The 20,005-nt window shown below is 37.6% G+C and overlaps 1 protein-coding gene across 2 annotated transcripts in view; it reads right to left on the bottom strand.

Moving 5' to 3' along the window:
• The window catches only part of LOC131689575 (diuretic hormone receptor-like), a 112,559-nt gene that overhangs the window by 70,577 nt on the left and 21,977 nt on the right, over positions 1 to 20,005 (bottom strand). For both annotated transcript variants that reach the window (XM_058974766.1, XM_058974765.1), the window contains exon 2: positions 1,233 to 2,449. In XM_058974766.1, the coding sequence (XP_058830749.1) occupies positions 1,233 to 1,512 (280 nt within the window). In that variant the 5' untranslated portion in view covers positions 1,513 to 2,449. The remainder of the gene's footprint in view (positions 1 to 1,232; positions 2,450 to 20,005) is intronic.

The raw sequence follows: 20,005 nt of genomic DNA on the forward strand, positions 1-20,005 counted from the left end.
CGGAAAAGTGTAGGCACATTAGAAGTTGTTCCCTCAATTAAATTGACAGACTCGCGCTCTTCAGTGAAATAAGGGTCGTAGAAATTAGTCGTGGCCGACACCCTCTTTAGCATTTCTTATTGAACCCTTCCACAAAAGAATGCTTCTATTTTTTCCCGTGTGATTTATACGCGGGATATGTCGAGAGATCATGCGCAGACTCCCTACAGTAGAGAGTATGATGGCAATCCTGAATATTCACTAACTGAAGCAAAGGGTTATTAAAAAGCGAACCCCATGCTTAAACCGATTTTCGCAATTAAAGCTCATACTGGTGACTACACCATCAATCTCCACTTTCCGGGCGGGTACGTAGACAAGATACTACGAGCAATCATATTTACCCGTAACAGTTAACCTACGTTCATCTGGTCGGTCCATGGCGATATCGGTCACACGACCGAGTATTGTTTAATTAGATCACTCGATATATCGATGATGTTAAATGGCTTATCTTCCAGATAAGTCCATAAGTATCCTATGCAGAGGCCGGCTATGTTAAATGGATATACCATTAGGGGAAGTACTCAAATCGATCTCCATTGAACCTGAGGGAATATCGGTCGTAGGAGAAGCCTTCCCATTAGCCAACAGTATCCTGTGGGCTTTACTACCAGCTAAAGGAAAGTTTTATCGGAGGGAATGAGAAATAAATGCATGTTTGATACACCCAACTAATTTCACCCGTGTGTTACCTTGTCTACTTTTCAAAATAAACTGCCGCCTACTGTGTGTTAAGTGAATTGAAATACGTGAGTGTTGATTTGTCGAAATGCCCCAAAAATGTTTAAGGTGCTCATGGAGCTCACGTGGGCCCATGCATTAAGACGGTGCTGGGAAGAAATTTTCAATCAACTTGCCCAAATGGTGACTGCTATTGCCATCATCCTAGAAAAATGAGACCAACTTGAAGAAATCTCAACCCGATTTACTAGCAGAAATATATTAAATTCAAATAACGGCCGTATTAATTCACTGATACTTTGAACATATTCAGGGTCAAAATGCAATCAGAATTGTACGCAATTTGTGTGACGGCAATCACTAACAAAAGCTGTGAAAAGGCGAGATATCATTTTCTTGTGGGACATCACGCTTAATTAGGGGTTTGCTCAGAAACACAAGTTATATCTAGTCACAAGTAAGTGGTCCTTCAAAACTAATTAACTAGAACCCCAAAACTCAATACTCACGCGAACTGTCGTACTGCACTCCCTGGAACTCCGAAAAGCAAGGCAAAATGGCCAACGTTTCCGCGGGGGTCCGAGGCCAGCAGGATACCTTGTCGAAGAACGTCGGACAGGCCAAGTCCGTTAGCGATGCCTCCGATTGGCACTGCAAAAAACAACGTTCCCTGGCCGATTCGTTCGCCTCTGCCTCAAATCGCTCGAAAGACAGATCCGATACGTCACCGCAGCCATCGAACTCGAAGCCGCCGGCTTCAGTCGCCGTTGAAGTTAAAAATTCCTTCATCCTGTTACCTACTTCACTTACTAAGGTATTAAAAAATCAAAACACTAATCTTCTTTGGTCGAACTGTTTTGGCACATAAATTCTTTTCAGTGTAGATACGAATTCCTTAACTATTGCACAGGATAATTGCTCAGTATATTTTTCCGGTGAAAATTTTTACACATGGTGACTCAACAACTCGCTCCAACCTGTTGCACAGAATTAGCCTTTCTTCTCGTGGAAAACTCACAGCACATAATTAGCCATTCATTAAAACACACTCTTTCCCGAAATCAGCAAAAAAACGAACTAATCGCATATCCGTTCCAACTGAAACTGAATCGACCCGAGGTTTGCAGACCGGTGAAGGCCCCCGCATCCAACATCAGGCAAAACCAGCTAGCACATTTAGCGCAGGAGGGCACAGGAAAAAAAACGCGTCCCATAAGATTCAATTTAGGTGCGGAAAAGACCGCTCGCGACGTCCGCGTGTTTACAGCAGCCACTGCCGCCGTCGTCACAGCAACTTTTGCTTTTTCGCGTTGTTTTTTTTTCTTTCTTCCTTTAATGTTTACTCTTCCTTTAACAGCGCGGCTGCATCGGCACACGACTTGCTACACGTTACGAAGTAATATAAGTTTAATGATTATTTCGTTCCTTCCTGCCATCTATTGTTTTCATTCTCCGCTACACCATTCGACTAGTATCCACGCTAGCCTTGGAACGGATCATACACAACCAGAAAAACCACGCGCCTCCACTGTTTCGGTTAATCACACACTCAAACGATCACAGCAACCTGACGCCTCTCGACTGTTGAGCTGTTGGGTGTTCGCGTTGCCACGCATCACGGCTGTGGCCCACCGTCGATTGGGGCGCGGTGCGACACTAAATGATTTGTCACTCGAACACCGTAGTTTTCCCGGCGCAGGCGAAGGTGCGCTATCAATGCTTTTGCCTGGAAGATATAAAAATATATAAATAGACCCGTTAAAAATAACTTACGAGAGTTTGGTGGGATGTGACCGAATCGAGCCGGGTGACCGAATGTTGGGCTGATTCGGAAGTTGTCTTAGGCGGAGGAAATTAAAAAGATTGTTGAATCATTGCCGATTTATTTATTGAAACATTTGTTGGTTCTAATGTGGAGTTTCTCGGAAAAGAATATTGGTGATAGACTTTTGTTGATATTGCCCTCGAAGTTCATGTTTTATTTATCTTTCATTTGAAATTAAAATCGCTGCATTTAAGGAGACGGTATAATAGTTACCATTGCCTTTTCATTATCACTTTTCAAGTATCATTTTTCATGTTTCTTTTCACTTGATGCTTTTAGAATTTTCGCTTTAAGTTTTCTACTTTTCACATTAAACTATTCACTATCCTAGCAACACACGAGGCTTTGGAATCCTTCTTAAAACCTAAACTGCACTTGTGTGCTATTAAACTAAAATTGCTACTTGGGTATTCAATATTCACTATTTACTTTTCATTTTTCACTTTTTACTTTTCGTGTTTCACTATTCATTATTCACTATTCACTATTCACTATTCACTATTCACTATTCACTATTTACTATTCACTATTCACTATTCACTATTCACTATTCACTATTCACTATTCACTATTCACTATTCACTATTCACTATTCACTATTCACTATTCACTATTCACTATTCACTATTCACTATTCACTATTCACTATTCACTATTCACTATTCACTACTCACTATTGACTATTCACTATTGACTATTCACTATTCACTATTCACTATTCACTATTCACTATTCACTATTCACTATTCACTATTCACTATTCACTACTCACTATTCACTATTCACTATTCACTATTCACTATTCACTATTCACTATTCACTATTCACTATTCACTATTCACTATTCACTATTCACTATTCACTATTCACTATTCACTATTCACTATTCACTATTCACTATTCACTATTCACTATTCACTATTCACTATTCACTATTCACTATTCACTATTCACTATTCACTATTCACTATTCACTATTCACTATTCACTATTCACTATTCACTATTCACTATTCACTATTCACTATTCACTATTCACTATTCACTATTCACTATTCACTATTCACTATTCACTATTCACTATTCACTATTCACTATTCACTATTCACTATTCACTATTCACTATTCACTATTCACTATTCACTATTCACTATTCACTATTCACTATTCACTATTCACTATTCACTATTCACTATTCACTATTCACTATTCACTATTCACTATTCACTATTCACTATTCACTATTCACTATTCACTATTCACTATTCACTATTCACTATTCACTATTCACTATTCACTATTCACTATTCACTATTCACTATTCACTATTCACTATTCACTATTCACTATTCACTATTCACTATTCACTATTCACTATTCACTATTCACTATTCACTATTCACTATTCACTATTCACTATTCACTATTCACTATTCACTATTCACTATTCACTATTCACTATTCACTATTCACTATTCACTATTCACTATTCACTATTCACTATTCACTATTCACTATTCACTATTCACTATTCACTATTCACTATTCACTATTCACTATTCACTATTCACTTTTCACTTTCATTTTTCCGTACCTTCCTTCCTATTCCCATTTAAACAGATAAGGCGCCGAATTATTTTGTGATGAAAACAAAATAAGTTGAGGTTAGGTACTTCGTGATGAAAACTCTTTTGAATTGACTTTGCATCTGTAGTTGTAAAAGAGCTGTCAGAATTCTTCATAGCGCATTGATGCGCCAATATTCGCCTCAGTAACGCACGAGCTCTATCAGCATTGAATATAGGTACAAATACGACCTTGCTAGGATATTAAAAAAAAACCTAGCATCGATTGTGACGGACATAATTATGGACGAGATTGTGACTTTGGATGCTTTTTTCGACCGTGTTCCTCGTCGTTGTTTCAATTATACCTCGGTTTCGGAGCTTCGGGAACCCATTAGTACTTAATTAGCGATCATTTTCAGCAGTGAAAATGGATCGCAGCAGCCTAGATGATGGAGGCGAACTTTTTTTCGCTCCCGTTCGCCTTCTGACAGTGTACAGTTAAGATGTTTGAGATATGCGGGTGCTATTTCCGAATGTTAAGTGCACCCAAGTAACCAATAAGCATTCCCAAGTAACCAATAGGCATTATAACGTAGCCTAATATCTGCGTTAGATCCACATATAAAGCTGTCCTAAAAAGCCGTGAAGCCCTAAATACTTATATAATGCTGATATTATGCCAGAAAAGGCGAAATATAGTGCTATTACTGTGCAGAGATTGACAGCTCGTTTCTGCAGTACTAATGCTATTATATAGCAAAAGCGTACAAATGTCAAATTTGAAAGCCTTATATTGGCACTACTAATGCTATTAAAAAGCTTCAATTTGTTGTCATTATCCGCCATGGTTTTAAAACCATTTCTTATGTTTCCTTTCGGTATGATGAGCAAAAAGGAAAAATTTTAAAATAAGATTTTCTAAACAGAATGACCGTAATTGACTCTGTTCTAATGCATTGTAATGAATATCCTTAATGGGTTTTCGTTCTCACATGATATGAATGTTTACGAAAATTACCTTTAGTAAGTCTCGAACTGAGGTACCTTGCCTCGTCCTTCACGGTAAGTGCGCTGCGTTTGCTTCCTGGACTATATTGCATATGTTCGATTGAAATGAAATATGCCGAATATAATCTTCAAAAAGAGTTTCATAACAAATAAACCCACAGCATTACAATAGCATTATATCAGCTTTTTATTTGCTCTATAATGGCATTAAATGCACTTGTAAAGCTTACATGCTTTAAAGATCCTTGAAGCATGTACGCGTTATATCAGCTTTATATACGTATATAGAGCAAGCTATAATGCTATATGTCGGCTGTGCAGTTATGCATTATTGATGCTAATATAGAGCTTTATTGCGTTGTTAATGCTGTAATGGAGTTTCAATGCAACATTAGTGCAAATGTATAGCCAATATAGTGCAATGGCTTAATGCTTATGGTTATTTGGGCAGTCATCACTTGTGGATTGGATCATCTTACATACAGCAAGTACTGCCTCAAGCGACCGGAGTTCGTGAAGGTTCGACAACGTTCAGCCCTAAGAAGTGGCATTAAAAGCCATTAAGCAGGGACGAATTTCATATTTCTGATACCGGTGAGATTGTTTCTAATATATTCTTTGCGATTTCTTTGGAAATAACACTACTAAATATATGCAGAAGTATATAATCCCCAGCTCACATATTTTTCGCCTTTTGATATCTCCGTCATGAATGAAAACTGTTTCGGTTCGGAGCGTTTTCCGTAAGTAGATGATAGGATTCTTACAAAATAAAAATGCTTGTAAGGACGTAGCCAGGTGTGTGGAGTTGAACGGGTCTACGTCATTGTAGGTCGTGACAATGGATATGCTATATTCTGCAACTCCATCTACGATTTGTGCAGGTGTTCGTGCTATGCTATGCGATCATTTTCAGCGTTCGTCAGTTAATCTCATTATCGTAACGCTAAACAAAATTCACAATAGATCGCAATAGTCTAATCAATTTTAAGAATGACAGTAATAAATAAAATTTAAATTCAATTCAATGTTCTTCAAATCCAGCCGCCGTGAAATAATTGAAATTATTCAACACTCAGCAGGCAGAACAGTGCCCGGTCATTTGGTCTAACGCAATTTGGCCGATTGCTACATGGCCGAACAGGCCAATTGGCCGAATGCGTCATTTGGCCGAATTGGTCATTTGTCACCGATTTATTCGCTGTCTTTGACAAAATTGTAGGTCATAAAGTTATCTGTCCTTTTCTCACTTGTGGTAATAAACTGATACATACAGTACCACATAACGGTGAAAATACGAGCTAGTGGGTTTTCTTCTTGTAAATTGTTGAAAAATCACATACAAACTTCATGGACGTTGGAGTAGCATCTAGATTTTTCCGATTTGGCACTAATTTGGAACAGGCACTCCAGATGGCACTAGCAATCGACTCAGAAGTAATCCGTGGGGGATCTTATTTTTCTTGTCACTCTAGTAGTCAAGTTCATTTTTAATTACTGTTGGGATTTGTATTTTTGGCTTCAAGACCGGCTCAACTTTTCTCGAGCTTACAATAGTCCAGGCATAGCGGACGATGCTAAATTCGGCCAAAACAAAGTCTGGCCTTTGCGAGACACCATAAAAACAGAATCTGAAAGGGTTTGTTTTTGTAGATTTGTCCGCTGGTGGTCTCAAATCTGATGAAGACCTGAATAATTTTGTCACATTCGCAGAACGCTTGCCAAACATAGATTTGTTCGCCAACGTGTTCTGTTTGTCGCTACGGTTCGGTCCTTTCCGAACTCTTTATACGTATAGTTCGAAACATATTGTTTGCTCAAAATAACTTGAACGACGCTTGAATCGGTTCAATTCAATGCCATGCTGGCCTTGCTGTGCTGCGTTTCCTACCACTAGTATCATTCCTCCTGGTTGTCTGATACTTTTTGGGCATTTTGATCACATGAGTTCAAGGTACACGGTTTACCGTAACGATCTCAATCCCTGCACTGGTAAAAACGTGGTGGTGGTGTGCTCATCGCAGTCTCTGACAGACTCTCGTAAAACTGATGCTCACGATGTCATGTCAGAGAGTTCAATTATTCGAAAACTGATTTCTCTAAGCTTTAAAACTCACCACAGGAAATCGACTAGGAAATTCGGTTGAACCGGGCGGTTGGTCAATGGTCCAGAAACAGCTGTTCGGAATATATCTACGTGCACCCCGCCCACGACCGAAACCAACAGCCAGCTACATAAACTAAAACGATTGCGAGCAGCTGCGTTTTGACATTGCACAAGGCGAAAAATTAAAAAAGGGAATTCATTCTGGCCAACAACAGCTTAAAGGCTTGTTTCCAGTTCGGAAAATGGGTGACGCGGTTTCGGACTGGATTTGTGTCGGAATTTCACCAGGGAAAATTTTCCACCAAAATCTCTCCAAACTGTCAAAACAAAAGTTCTGCTGCTTCTACAAAATACCTACAATATTAAAATAGCACCGAATTTTAAACCTGATAAAAATACCGTTTTCCCCGTCTGAAGCAATTTATGTTGAATTATACTGGATTTTTGCGTTAAGAGTTTTAAAATCTGGTGACGTTTCCCGCGGTTAGGTTTACACCGTCACTTTTGTGTAGACTCATTTCACGCCACGGGATTTTAAATCCCGGACTCAATTTAAAATATACATGTACCCGAATCCCATGAAATATTCAGAAATAGGTGAAGTATGGCTCTAGCGTATTGGAAATTGTTTGTTTTGTGATTTGATCGGAGAGGTTCAAATTTCGATTTTGACTTCTGGGCAAAACATACAGACATAGTGGATAATCTTCATATTGCATAACAGATACAAGTTCGTTTGGCGCTTGATTTCAATGCATTTTTGAATATCTTTTGCAAGAGTCCTTGCAAGAAATAAGTAACGGAATCACACTCTAACGAAATATTTCATCAATATATTTCCCTCTCTCATATGTGATTGTATTTTTATAGTTTGTATTGTCCATTAATTTTGTTTTGGAATTTCCCGCGAGGGCCAGTTATTTTCGTCCGCGTCTCTTATCACTTATGTACATTAGGTGTTCCATTATCCATGTTATCTATGAAAACTATTTTTTCAGATCTTTTCTTGCAAATATTTTTAAATGTTAGTTGATTTGATGCACATTTCTTTGGACTGAGCTAACTAATTTCTATGTTTGTCTAGAGTTTATTTGACCAACTAGGGAACTAATCCACAGCGCATACTGATCGGAAAACTAGAGAAATCTATCGTTCAAAAGAAATCTCACTGGTTGCCTTTCTCGCATAGAGGGAGCTTTCGACAATGCATCTCATAGTTCAATGCGGAACGCTATGAGGGAAACATGGTTTTGATATTTGCACAATAAATTGAAGTAACTAGCATGCTTGGAAACGCGACACTGACTATGAAAACAAATAAGGGATGTCCTCAAGGCGGAGTTCTATCGCCCTTATAGCGGTCATTAGTTGTAGACGAGCTTTTGCAATCATTAACTGAAATGGAATACGAAGTTGTTGGATTTGCAGATGATGTTGCAATCCTCGTGAGGGGAAAATGTGACAATGTTATCTAAAATAGAATGCAATCTGCATGAAACTTCACTTCGAATTGGTGTAAAAAGAAAAAGAGACAGCAACTTATAAAAAAAGCTAGGCAAACTTCAAAGGCTTGCATGTGGAGCGGTAATCGGCACCATACGAAATACTCTATCGAAAGCATTAGTTGCAATGCTGCACCTCCTTCCGCTTCATCAGACGATAAAAGTAGAAGCCGTAAAAAGCACATTAAGAATAAGTCGTCAATTAACAATTATAATCTAGAGACGTATCTGGAGACTTAACAGGACACCTTGAGGTTTAGAAGGATGTTCCTATAAATAACCTCGTCATTGCAAACGAAGATTGGCTACAGGTAATGCCGAACATTGAAACTCCCCATAAAATTAATGTGCTTCAACGGTCAACCTCGGAATAAGGTGGCTTTCTTCTCCGCGTTCAGAATCATTCTATGGAATCTCATCGAGCGCTTTAAAAAAGGAGCTATATAAACAATTGAAGTACCATAACTGGACTACGACAATCAAAGAAATTTATGCATCGAAAATGCATGATGACAGGACTATTAACCGGACACTGTCCGAGTAAATATCGTCTTATGAAGTTTGGTAAACTTACAAACGATACATACCGCATTTGCGGATCGGAAAGTGTAACATCACAGCATTTGCTCTACGAATGCAGTACACTGATGCAGACGCAGACTAAGAATCTTCGGTAAAGAAAAACTGGAACCTTTTGATATTTGGCCCGCAAATCCCAAACCTGTAATAAACTTTAATCGAAGTGTAGTGCTTAACTGGGAAAAAAGTGCATATCTCAATAATGACAATCATTCATCAATTGATAGTACAGTTAGATTAAGGAAGGGGCATACCACAATAGGTGTAAATGTTGGTCGCAGTGGTCTGTTGCCAACAACAAAATCCACAGGGCATTAAATGTGCGAGAGAAATACGCATGGTCTTGTCTGAGTGGAATGATATTAGCTGAATCATGTATGAGGCTTGAGAATTGACAGAGGACGATCGAAAACCGGTTACCAATTTGCGGCATTATAAAACTTCACCTCAGAGTATTTTCGTATCATTTTAAGTGTAGTATATCCACTATATTATTAATTCTCATGTTAACCATATTTCATCATGAGTATAACAAATAATACTATAACTTGTTTAATGTTTTAAACAGCGACAAAATCCGGATTCCCTGTTTTATATCTTGCTTCTTACATATTTCGTAGTTTCCGTTGTCTTAAATTAGTAAATTAGGCTTCGGATGTCTTAAATTAGTAAATTAGTTTCTTTTCGCTCTTATTGTCTCTAACCTAATTGGCATAAAAAATACGCACGCGTATCATCAAGGGCTGGTGTCTCCTGGTAGGTCACTATTATATTGCTCCTGGAAACCCCAGCCGAGAGGTCGTATAGCATCCGGCGGCGGAGGATTGATTTTGATCATTCTTCAGATATTCAGAGCGAGTAAAGGCACTATAACCTAGGCTTATTAGCCAGGTGAAAATACCTCTGCCCCATCCCAAAGGACCAAAGGAGTGACATTAACCTTCTTAGCAAAGTCACTCCCAACGATTTATTATATCCCCTTCAAACTGAAACGGTCGGTACGATTGTCCTCGTTTCTTCCTCTTTTAAGATTCAAAACAATTCGGTAATTAAATTTTTCATTAAATGAATAGTTTAATTGCCGTCTATTTTTGAAACATCTTCAAAACCAACTCTGCACAGTAGGCCTGGCCGTTTTAATATTTGCGACATGTGGAAATATGCTTCAAATATTAATATTGACAAGAAAAACACTACAGAATAACTGCAGTGTTTTCCAGGATGCTTTTCAATACTGGCCGTGTAAGGGTTAGAATAGAATAGAATAGAATAGAATAGAATCCTTATTCAGATATTCGTGATAAATCTGCTTGCTTCTTTTCGTAATAGCTAAGTAGTAGTAGTAATAGTTAAGTAAAGATAATTACGCCCGCATTAAATTGCTACTATGTCCATCAAGTAAGGTAAGTAAGGTTTTCAGTTCAGTTAGTGCATATTTTGAACCCCTCATTTTTTATGTTCTCGACTTGAAATCAATCGATATTTTATGAATTGTAACCCCAGTTTGCTTTTGGAACTTTTTTTGCTCCTTTTCCTTTTGTTATTTTGTCTTCTGTAAACATAATATTTAAATCAAGTATATTGCTGGTCAATTTCTCGCTATTTGCCGTTACGATATTCCTAAAACAAATTTTGGGGACACCTAATGAGTTTCCTACACCTAGCATAGCAAAAACGACCGCACTCATCATGGGTGGCTGATACAACGAAATTTTTTTATACAATAGTATAGTTCACTACACACCTGGCCATGCCCTTACGATCGCAAAAGGGAAGGAAGTGTTAGTATAATACCTACTTAAGAAGATGCGGGGAACCCACGAAATCTCCACAGGTATTATAGATGTTGAATTTTATGTTGGGTGGATCTTACCAGATTGGTTGTCATGTCTATAATTTCTTTTATCTTGTCTTTCTCCTTTTGAATTCTCTCTGTAGTTTATGAATAATGTTGCTTCCTCAAGCTTTCGATTTTCGACTAGAATAATGATTTTACTTTGCAGTATCCGGTATTCTTGATCCTTATGCTGCCTAACTGCCTGTAGTGGATGTCGTTCTGCCGCCTCTGACGATGCACAGTGGCGGATTTGCCTAAAAACCTGGCCAAAAGTCGAAAATTGCGTGGTAGTACTTTGGGTTCTAGTACATACATTGTCCTTCAGATGGTATTGCCGCATGCTATTTTAAGTGAACCACTCCAAAATTTCCAGATTTGAGGTGTTGACACATCCAAACAGTTTAAACCATTTCGTTTTGCTCATATTTTTCGTCGAGCGCCCGAAATATCAGTATTATTCAAGTGTAGCAAGATTTTGATAAAAGTGCCGTTTTCAAATGTGTAATAATGGAAAGTTATGCTGAAGGTATATACTTTATTTATATGTATTGATGTCCAAATATATTATTTTGTTTGTTTATAAAAAATGTCAATAACTTTCACGCTTTTGTAGCAGACGGTTTCAACAGACATTTTTGCTAAATTATTGAAATTTTTTGTCCACGTATGTCCACTATGTTTCAAGGTAATTTGGGTTCCTTGAACGATTCTCCATTTGGAACATAATAGAATTCTTGTCCGAATTTATGAGTAATCTTTGATTAAATGGAGACGGAGATGGATTAGTTTAAAATTTGGATTCGTACTTTTAATTACTGCTGCACCTCCGATTGTCATAGCGAGTCGCACAATACTGCATTTTGATCAAGAAGAATTGTGAATTTAGTGGTGAAAATTTGATCGAGATTCATCAATATGTTTAAAAATTATAAAAAGTGGAACGCAAAAGACGTAAATAATTTTGGTCGTTCATATTGAAATCTAACGAGGTCAAGAGAAGTGATCGCCAAAGGTTCCAAATATCAAAAATCGATTATGAATACCATGATTAAAGGAACTATAATCTTTGATCATGCAAAGCAAAACAAATCTAAAGGTGGAATATATGACTGGATACTACAAACGAAAAGAGTAGAGTAGTGCAAAAGAATACTGGGATCTCCGGCCGTGATGTGGCCAAAAAGCTCACTTTGGCGTATACTCCAGCTTGGTGAAATAGTTTGTGAGAAAGTTGATAGTCGTAGCATGTCAGCAAGCATGACAACAAAACGTGGTTGCTCAAAACTATATGAGGAAGCAGTACTAGCATGTTCTGACCAAGTATAACGCATGAATTTAAATGGACGTTTCATCGTAATAATGGACTTTGGACAAATCCTCGGTCAAATATAATTTAAATAAAACTATGAATCTTAGTGCATTTGACTTGTTCTCGTATTTTTGTCATATTTATTTTTTAGTTACTGCAATTTGCATGCAAACTTGTCAATTTTCACTCCATGCATTTCGTCGCAGAATCGGCTTATTTTCTGTAATCTAGAAAAATGCTATTTTTTGCACTTTGAGTAATATGTGCATCGGACAGCTATTGAACAATAATCGTACAGAGAGTTTAAAAGTTTTGTAACTATGTTGCATAATATTTCAAAATACATAGTATGAAATGACTAATAAAATCAATTCTCATAATAGCTACATTATCTAGACACCCAAACATCTTAATGCGTGCAAATCAACAAATTCTATCATTTAACAACACACTATTTACAATTCGACACATTATAAACATTATTGGCATACACTGAAACCATTAAATCTTCATTCGTGAAAATTTACTTGGCCATTTTGCATCCGCCATTTTGAATTTTGAAAATCTGACATTAAAATCGTAATCAGCGCCCAAAAAACCATGGTATGCACCTTTGCAGGTCAATCAAACCCATTTTCGACTTTTGGCCAGCTTTTAGGGAAATCCGCCACTGTGCGATGGTGGGAAACGGTCGTAGGATCACCGAAACGAGAAACGTTGTATGTGATGCTGTTGTCCGAGGCTTCGCACTAGTTTAATCATCACATACTGGCTTGATACGTATACACCCGAGTTTAACTTAGGCTTCCTTTTCCTCGTACTTATAATCCGATCATTTAAAATGCGAATTAGTTGTCAACGTACGAAACCGCCAATATTATATTGCACTTTGTTGATTACAGACTGTTCAATCAACTGCACTATACTATTTGATTAATTTCAGATTCCATTTTCTTCAGTAAATTTTGCACGAAAATTTTTGGCGTCCTTTTCGGTCAACGCCTACTTCACTTTTTTCACCTAATGAGTCTCCTACACCTACACCTAAAATGATGAATCGCGCGTTAACTCCAGCAAAATTTCAAATCCTGCCCTACTAACAAACTCACTCCTACCGTGGCACTTGTGAAGTGCACAGTACGGCCTCTAGCAAAAGCAAGTGTCGGACTAACATTCCTTCCCTTTCCTGCTGAAATCTACGTTTGGGCCTGAGCGGTGCCGGTATTGATTAATAAATAGCTTGGGATTACCAGTAGGGATTAAATTTAATTCAGTTTTCGTGTGACTATTTGGTTAGTCGTCCATAGTCATCAGAACTAATTATATCGTGCATTAAATTAAAGAAAAATTCTGACTTCGTTTTGTTATTTGTCCTGCGTTAAGGTAGTGTCCTACTTTTGGTTGAAAAAAAGATGGGTAGGTAATGTCAGAGACATAACCGAAGTGAAGTAGAATACACTTAGGCTGCTAATTCGAATGTTGCAATTTTTGCTATCTTCTGCATTAAAATCGGCTAATTCGATATTTATGATGTATTGTGCCTCGTTGTTGTGGTGCATTTTACCCCAGCACAGGTGCGTTGCGTCCTGCCAATTTTTCAAAGAGCAATTTATAATGATTTTTAAAAATTGGATATTTTTCATGATTGTGATATCAGAGTAAAATGTTGGCTAAATGATATCATTAATTAAATTCTCCCAGTTGATGGTCTCTAGCTATGACGTCTTTTATTCGGTTCTTAACATTTTTTCAAAAATATTTTTATGTTTGTTTCGAACCCTTAAGGTAATTTTAAAAGTTTGGAATGAAAAATCCTTTCCTTACAGAAAATATTCCATGATTAATAAATTTGCATTAAATGATGGAATTTTTTATCAAACTTTGTATGAACATATATACTCGACTACTAATTACTATTAAAGTACTAATGTATCATCTTATTCCTTATTCCTGGAATAGTTATTACTAGAATTTGCATGACATTAAACGCAATGACTAATGTTGGGGAGACTTGACCAAGATTTTATGGGAAGACTTGACCAAGTGGCAATTGGCTGAAGAAAGATACATAATTCCTGATATTTACTATGCTTTGGTATTTACTTTTAATGTTAGTCACGCCATAAAAAATCACACCTCAAACATAAGTCTATATATTTTAGTATTAGTAAATAAAGTTACCAGTGGTAGGACTGATTTTTTGACGTGTGAACATGCAATGTAAGAAATCGTTAAAAAGAAATGCGTTAAAAAAATCGAATTTTTTTAAATGCAACCCTTTTATATTTTTTACTGCTACCTAAGGAGCTCGAGAATATGGAAAAAATAATTAGTGTATGTTTTATGTCATTATTTTTTTTATGATTTTTTCAAAATTCTCTTGGTCAAGTTTCCCCAGGCCTTGGTCAAGTCTCCCCGCAGTGGGGAGACTTGACCAAAAAAAAAACGATCACAGAAAAAACTTTTGTAAATTTTCAAAAATTAAATTAAAAATTCTACAAAAAATCATGAACACGCACAATAACTTTGCGCATTATATCGCATTGACTTTTGGGGTATTGAAGGCTTTTTTAGAGATTTATGCAGGTTTAACTGAAAATCTGGTCACATTACCCACCGGCCCTGATTATTGAATATATCATTACACAAATGTATAGTGGGATCAAAATGCATTCGTCTTGCTGAATATTTTTAGAAATAGGCCACTTTAACCTTCCGTCAGTCACGCTAGTGCACTGAGTGCACGACACTCTGAAAATCTAGCGAACTCGTATTAGCGCATCAGCGGCTGCTCATTCAGTGGGCCATTTGCACGATTTCCGGAGGGTTAAAGTATGGCATGTACAAATAAAGTAATTTAAGGGCCAAATCGGATAACAAAGAGTTTTTGGACTTGCTGTAAATTGAACTCACTCTGCAATTAAGAGCCAGCAGAAGGGCGTTTGCGCGTGGAATGTCAGCATTAAAGAGTTAAGGCGAAATACATAATATATTCAAACATTCACCAAGCAGGTTTCTTAGCGTGGAGTTTTTGCAATAATTGCCTCGTATGACAATAACCAGCAACGAATGTAGTGGCAGGACATTACTTTTAATGGAGCATTTCACTAGTTGAACTTCGAAATAAGTAAAATCATTTAGCTGAACATAAAATAAACCGGTCTTACTATGGATGTACAAATCCCGTCATACATGCAGCAGTTTTACAATTATTTCATATTATTGTATAAAAATGACAACAACCCAACACAATAACCAATGGAAATCAAATCGTCATGGTCAATCGCACTACCGCTTTCCAAAGGAAAATTAACCAAAATAATGAATTTATCTCAGCTCGCCACGCATAATTTAAAGAGCAAGAGAGCGGGATCTCTCGCACCCAACCACCCCTTCGCACTTGCAATCCGTTTATTGAACGCCGAAAAAAGAGCGTTCTGCTTTTTCTGCGATGTTCGCATCAAATTGCCACGCATCATTGGATGGAATGATGCCTGGCGGCAGTCATTGAATGTGTTCCAACCGAAGAGTTTGAGGTGACACAAAACGTAACAGCTATTACGAGGTCAGAAAGCAAACTGACGAATTTTCTCTTATGTGCCGTTTTCATACCTGACGAAGCTCATTGGATAACAAACAGGCAATCCTAGCAACGCTCGCTGCTTGGTTGAATTGTGAGGACCAATCAGCGCAGATAATTACCACCTTTACGAAATACATTATTTTCGTTATCTATAATAGACGTACATTTTACGAAATCAAATACAATATACGTGCACATATTTCCGATCAGATAGTGCAAAAATATAGCGATTTCGATCAGTATAACGGAAGTTATTGGCATTTGAAAACTGGGAAAATATCTCAGCAGAAATTTTTGAAAAGGGACCCCCATATTGAAACGTTAGAAGAATTTGCGTTTCTCTCATCAGCCAATCCGGCGCTAGCTTAGTTCTGTCACTAAGTTAGTGTCTAATTTTGATGAGACGAAGTCAAAACACAAATACTAATTTAGTTATAGGTTTTGTGCTCCTCATGCGCAAAGATGGTTTTAAACAATTTTCTCCTTAGTGGTGAAAATAGTTTTTACCTAAATTTTTCTCTACACTTATGAGAAATATAATATAAAGCAAAAAGTACCTTTTTTGTTTTTGGTAAGAGAACGACGCCATCTAGCTTTTTAAAAGTAAGGTACTCCTAACTTACATTGCTAATGGTAAAGTTATTTTGGCGCGAAAAATCCCGGAAAAATATAGCCCTCCTTTCGGTGTGCTTCAAAATATTACTATAATAAGAAATTTAAATATTCCACCAACCCTTTCCTTGCCCCAGAAGAAGCGCCTTTATCGCTGTAAAAGTTTTCGTCTGATCTCGTCCGTCTAGCACTGACTGTGTGTGAGAACGGAGGGAAAACAAGATAAATCAATACCCTAATACACCCCGCAATAGTAAATGTGATGAAATTTCTTTTGTGGTAAACAACCGAAGATAGGTGTACGATTTTTCACAGGAATGTCGAGACGGATATCAATCCGTGTGAAGCCGGTAGAAGAAAAAGTATAACAACCTTAAATAAATGGGGATCATGCTGGCAGTCATAAAAAGCGAGCATGCTGTAAACAGAGTGTTCCACACTGTTAGTCATGGTATGCCACGTTTTTCAGTCTGTTAGGTTAGGTGAGCAAACGAGCGTGAATAAAATGACTGATTACTTAGTGGTTTAAACTGTTCTATGATTTTTCGCAGAATTTTAAATAAATATTTCAAAAGATGAAATAACATAGAAAGTACGTTTTTCTTTGGGTCATAGCAAAGATTGGGTTCTATTAAACACTTTGTTCTACTATCGTAAACCGAAAATGACAATCTGACGATTGTCGGAAACGCACCGATGCACACTAAATTCATTCCGGCCACGTTCGGTTGTTTGATTTAACACGTGATTGTGTTTAACAAGAGCGACCGAACATAAAGTAGCTCGGTGACTCGGTGACGTTTACCATAATAATGAAGATAAAGAAGTCAAATAAAAAAACAGTCCTAATTAGTCTGTTTGAATTGCGATAACCGAACTGAGTTAGGCAGTTGAAACCCGAAATGTTCCACGAAATACTCTGTTTGGGGACAGCGGAACGAATGCGGAGATAGAACTTTTCTGATGTCAATATTTCACAATCATCGCCACTGCAAATGATTACACAAACTTTTGCGATATGAATCCGAAAGCTACCAGGAGTCCTAGATTTTGGGCCAAAAACAGAATCCGACTTTCTTTGGGAAAGTTTACTTAGATTGAATGATGGCACCATATGTGGGTCAGCAAATGGAAATAGAAGTTTGGTCGTCGAGAAAGTGTCAAAGTTTGTTTTACCCTGGAGAACGACAAATTGGGCCATAAAGTAGAAACATATCAGGCCGTAATCGTAACATTTCTTTACAGCGCCTACCAAGACCATCATTTGAGTTGAGGTTAAGTAAACGCAATGAAACAATGTGTGACTATTTCAGATGCTTTATTTGGTTCGTTCGTACGATGAACGCGGTGCGAATAAATAGCACGCAATCTATTTTACGAGAAGCGAGGAGTGTGAGATTACTTCTTTCGTTGGTAAACTACAGCTAGAAACAAGTCGTTCGAGAAAAAAGTGCTAAATGGTGGCTGTTTCATTTTCTTTAGTTTACACATTCTTCACTAAAGAGACAGTACTACGATACAAAAAAATCCCTTACCTATAGCAGGTTCCTACCGACCGACAATGTAGGGAATGTTCCAGCTACCATATTGACTTTTCCTCGTATGACATGTCGGCTTCCGCCTGGAGGCTGTTTGAGCTGCAATATTGCTGCATCTTTATCTCCAGAAGAGTGCACTTTGACCCGTTCCGGTTGATGTGTGTATGTCGTTCAGAGCTCCTGTCACTTTTGTACATTGTTGAACGGTACCTATTGTTACCATCGTCACGATCGGTGAACGGGTAAGTCGGGTACACCCGATGAAGCTATTTTTCTATTACCAATCACTTCGTACTCGAAAGGCAATATAGATGGCGGATCAGATTCCGTTATGCACTACAGGTTGCCGTTGATGGTGATAGCTAGATACCTACATACCGTACGTTCGTTCGCCTAGCGATTCAAATAAGCATGTGAAAGCAGATGTTGGAATGTTGGTTCGAGTTGAACACCTTGCTTCGTAGATCCTTGATGTTGTGTTAGGGAACGAAATGATTCTTGTAACATATTTATTCCTGGTGCATATTAGTATTACTAGTTGAACCAGGCAATACCAGGTCACAACGAGAAGGCTAACAATAAGGTAATATGTATGGTGGTAGCTATTTCTCCCACATTCTGACTAGATGAGTGGGAATATATGTGAGATAATTCTTTGCAATTTGTGTAACTCATTTGCCCAAAAGTAGGTAGAAAAATAAGAGCCTTATATAATAAGTGTCTTAACAAGTCTTGTCTGGTAAGACCAATGGAGATCTTTCTGATGCTGACTTGTTCTTTTTCTGTTATCTATTATATCTACCAAGTGTCCAGGCATGGGAAAATTCACTCATTCGTTTGATTGCATCTGATAGCCATTCATCCTTGGTTCAGTCGCACACAATCATCATAGTGAGCATGGAGCAACGAACCATGAGAGAATGCGATGAATCCTCTCTCCACCACCACGTTTGTGCACTCCGAACGGTCAGCGAACGCACTATGGAAGTGAGTGGTTAAAAAAAATACTTGAAACGAACCGAACGTCAGCAAACAGGCAGGACTTCAATTCTGGATGAATCAAAATTCGCTCACTCATCGAATGCATTTGTTGACTCATTCAGAGGGTTCCTTGTATGTAATTCCAATAATAAGTATGAGGCGCTGCATATATCATTTACGCAGAGCTGTAGGAATTAGATTTTTCTTTAAACTTCTTGTTCTGCTCGGAAGCCTTTTGGTAATTAAAAGCCGGGAAATTACATGAAAATATAGCACAGTTTGAATACTGTGTCTGTGACATATAACTTCTATAATAATCATTGCTTCATAGGCAAGGACTCGACGTCGCTTTTGGGAATGATTTGAGATAGTATCGTCGCATTCGGAAAGCGATAGAAATTGTTAAATTTAAAATTAATTCTTTTAAAAGGCCAACGCGATGTTTGTATAAACAAATTCATTGTACCGCTACGGAGCGTAATTTCCTCACCCTTCGTAGTAGCAATCGCACAGCTGTTTATTATAGTAAATTAAGAGTAAAAACGAAATTAAAGTTTGTTTTGCTATTGTTAAGATTATATTGATTTGTAGACAGAGCTGCGCTAAATAAATTTAAGTGTTGGATACGTTGTACATAAAAACGTATTGACTCCAAAAATAGTCTGTTGAACTTTTTTTTCATAACTAGTTCGTCGGGATAATGACGGATATCAATATTTTTGTAATTATCTTTGTTTTTGGAACGAGTTTGACGAGTGGGTTTTTGAATACCGTCATCGGTGATTACTTTACGCCAAAAAATAGAGCGTTTTGTACATTACACTCAAGAACTAC

This window comes from Topomyia yanbarensis, chromosome 3 (assembly GCF_030247195.1).
Source record: "Topomyia yanbarensis strain Yona2022 chromosome 3, ASM3024719v1, whole genome shotgun sequence".
Classification (NCBI taxonomy): domain Eukaryota; kingdom Metazoa; phylum Arthropoda; class Insecta; order Diptera; family Culicidae; genus Topomyia; species Topomyia yanbarensis.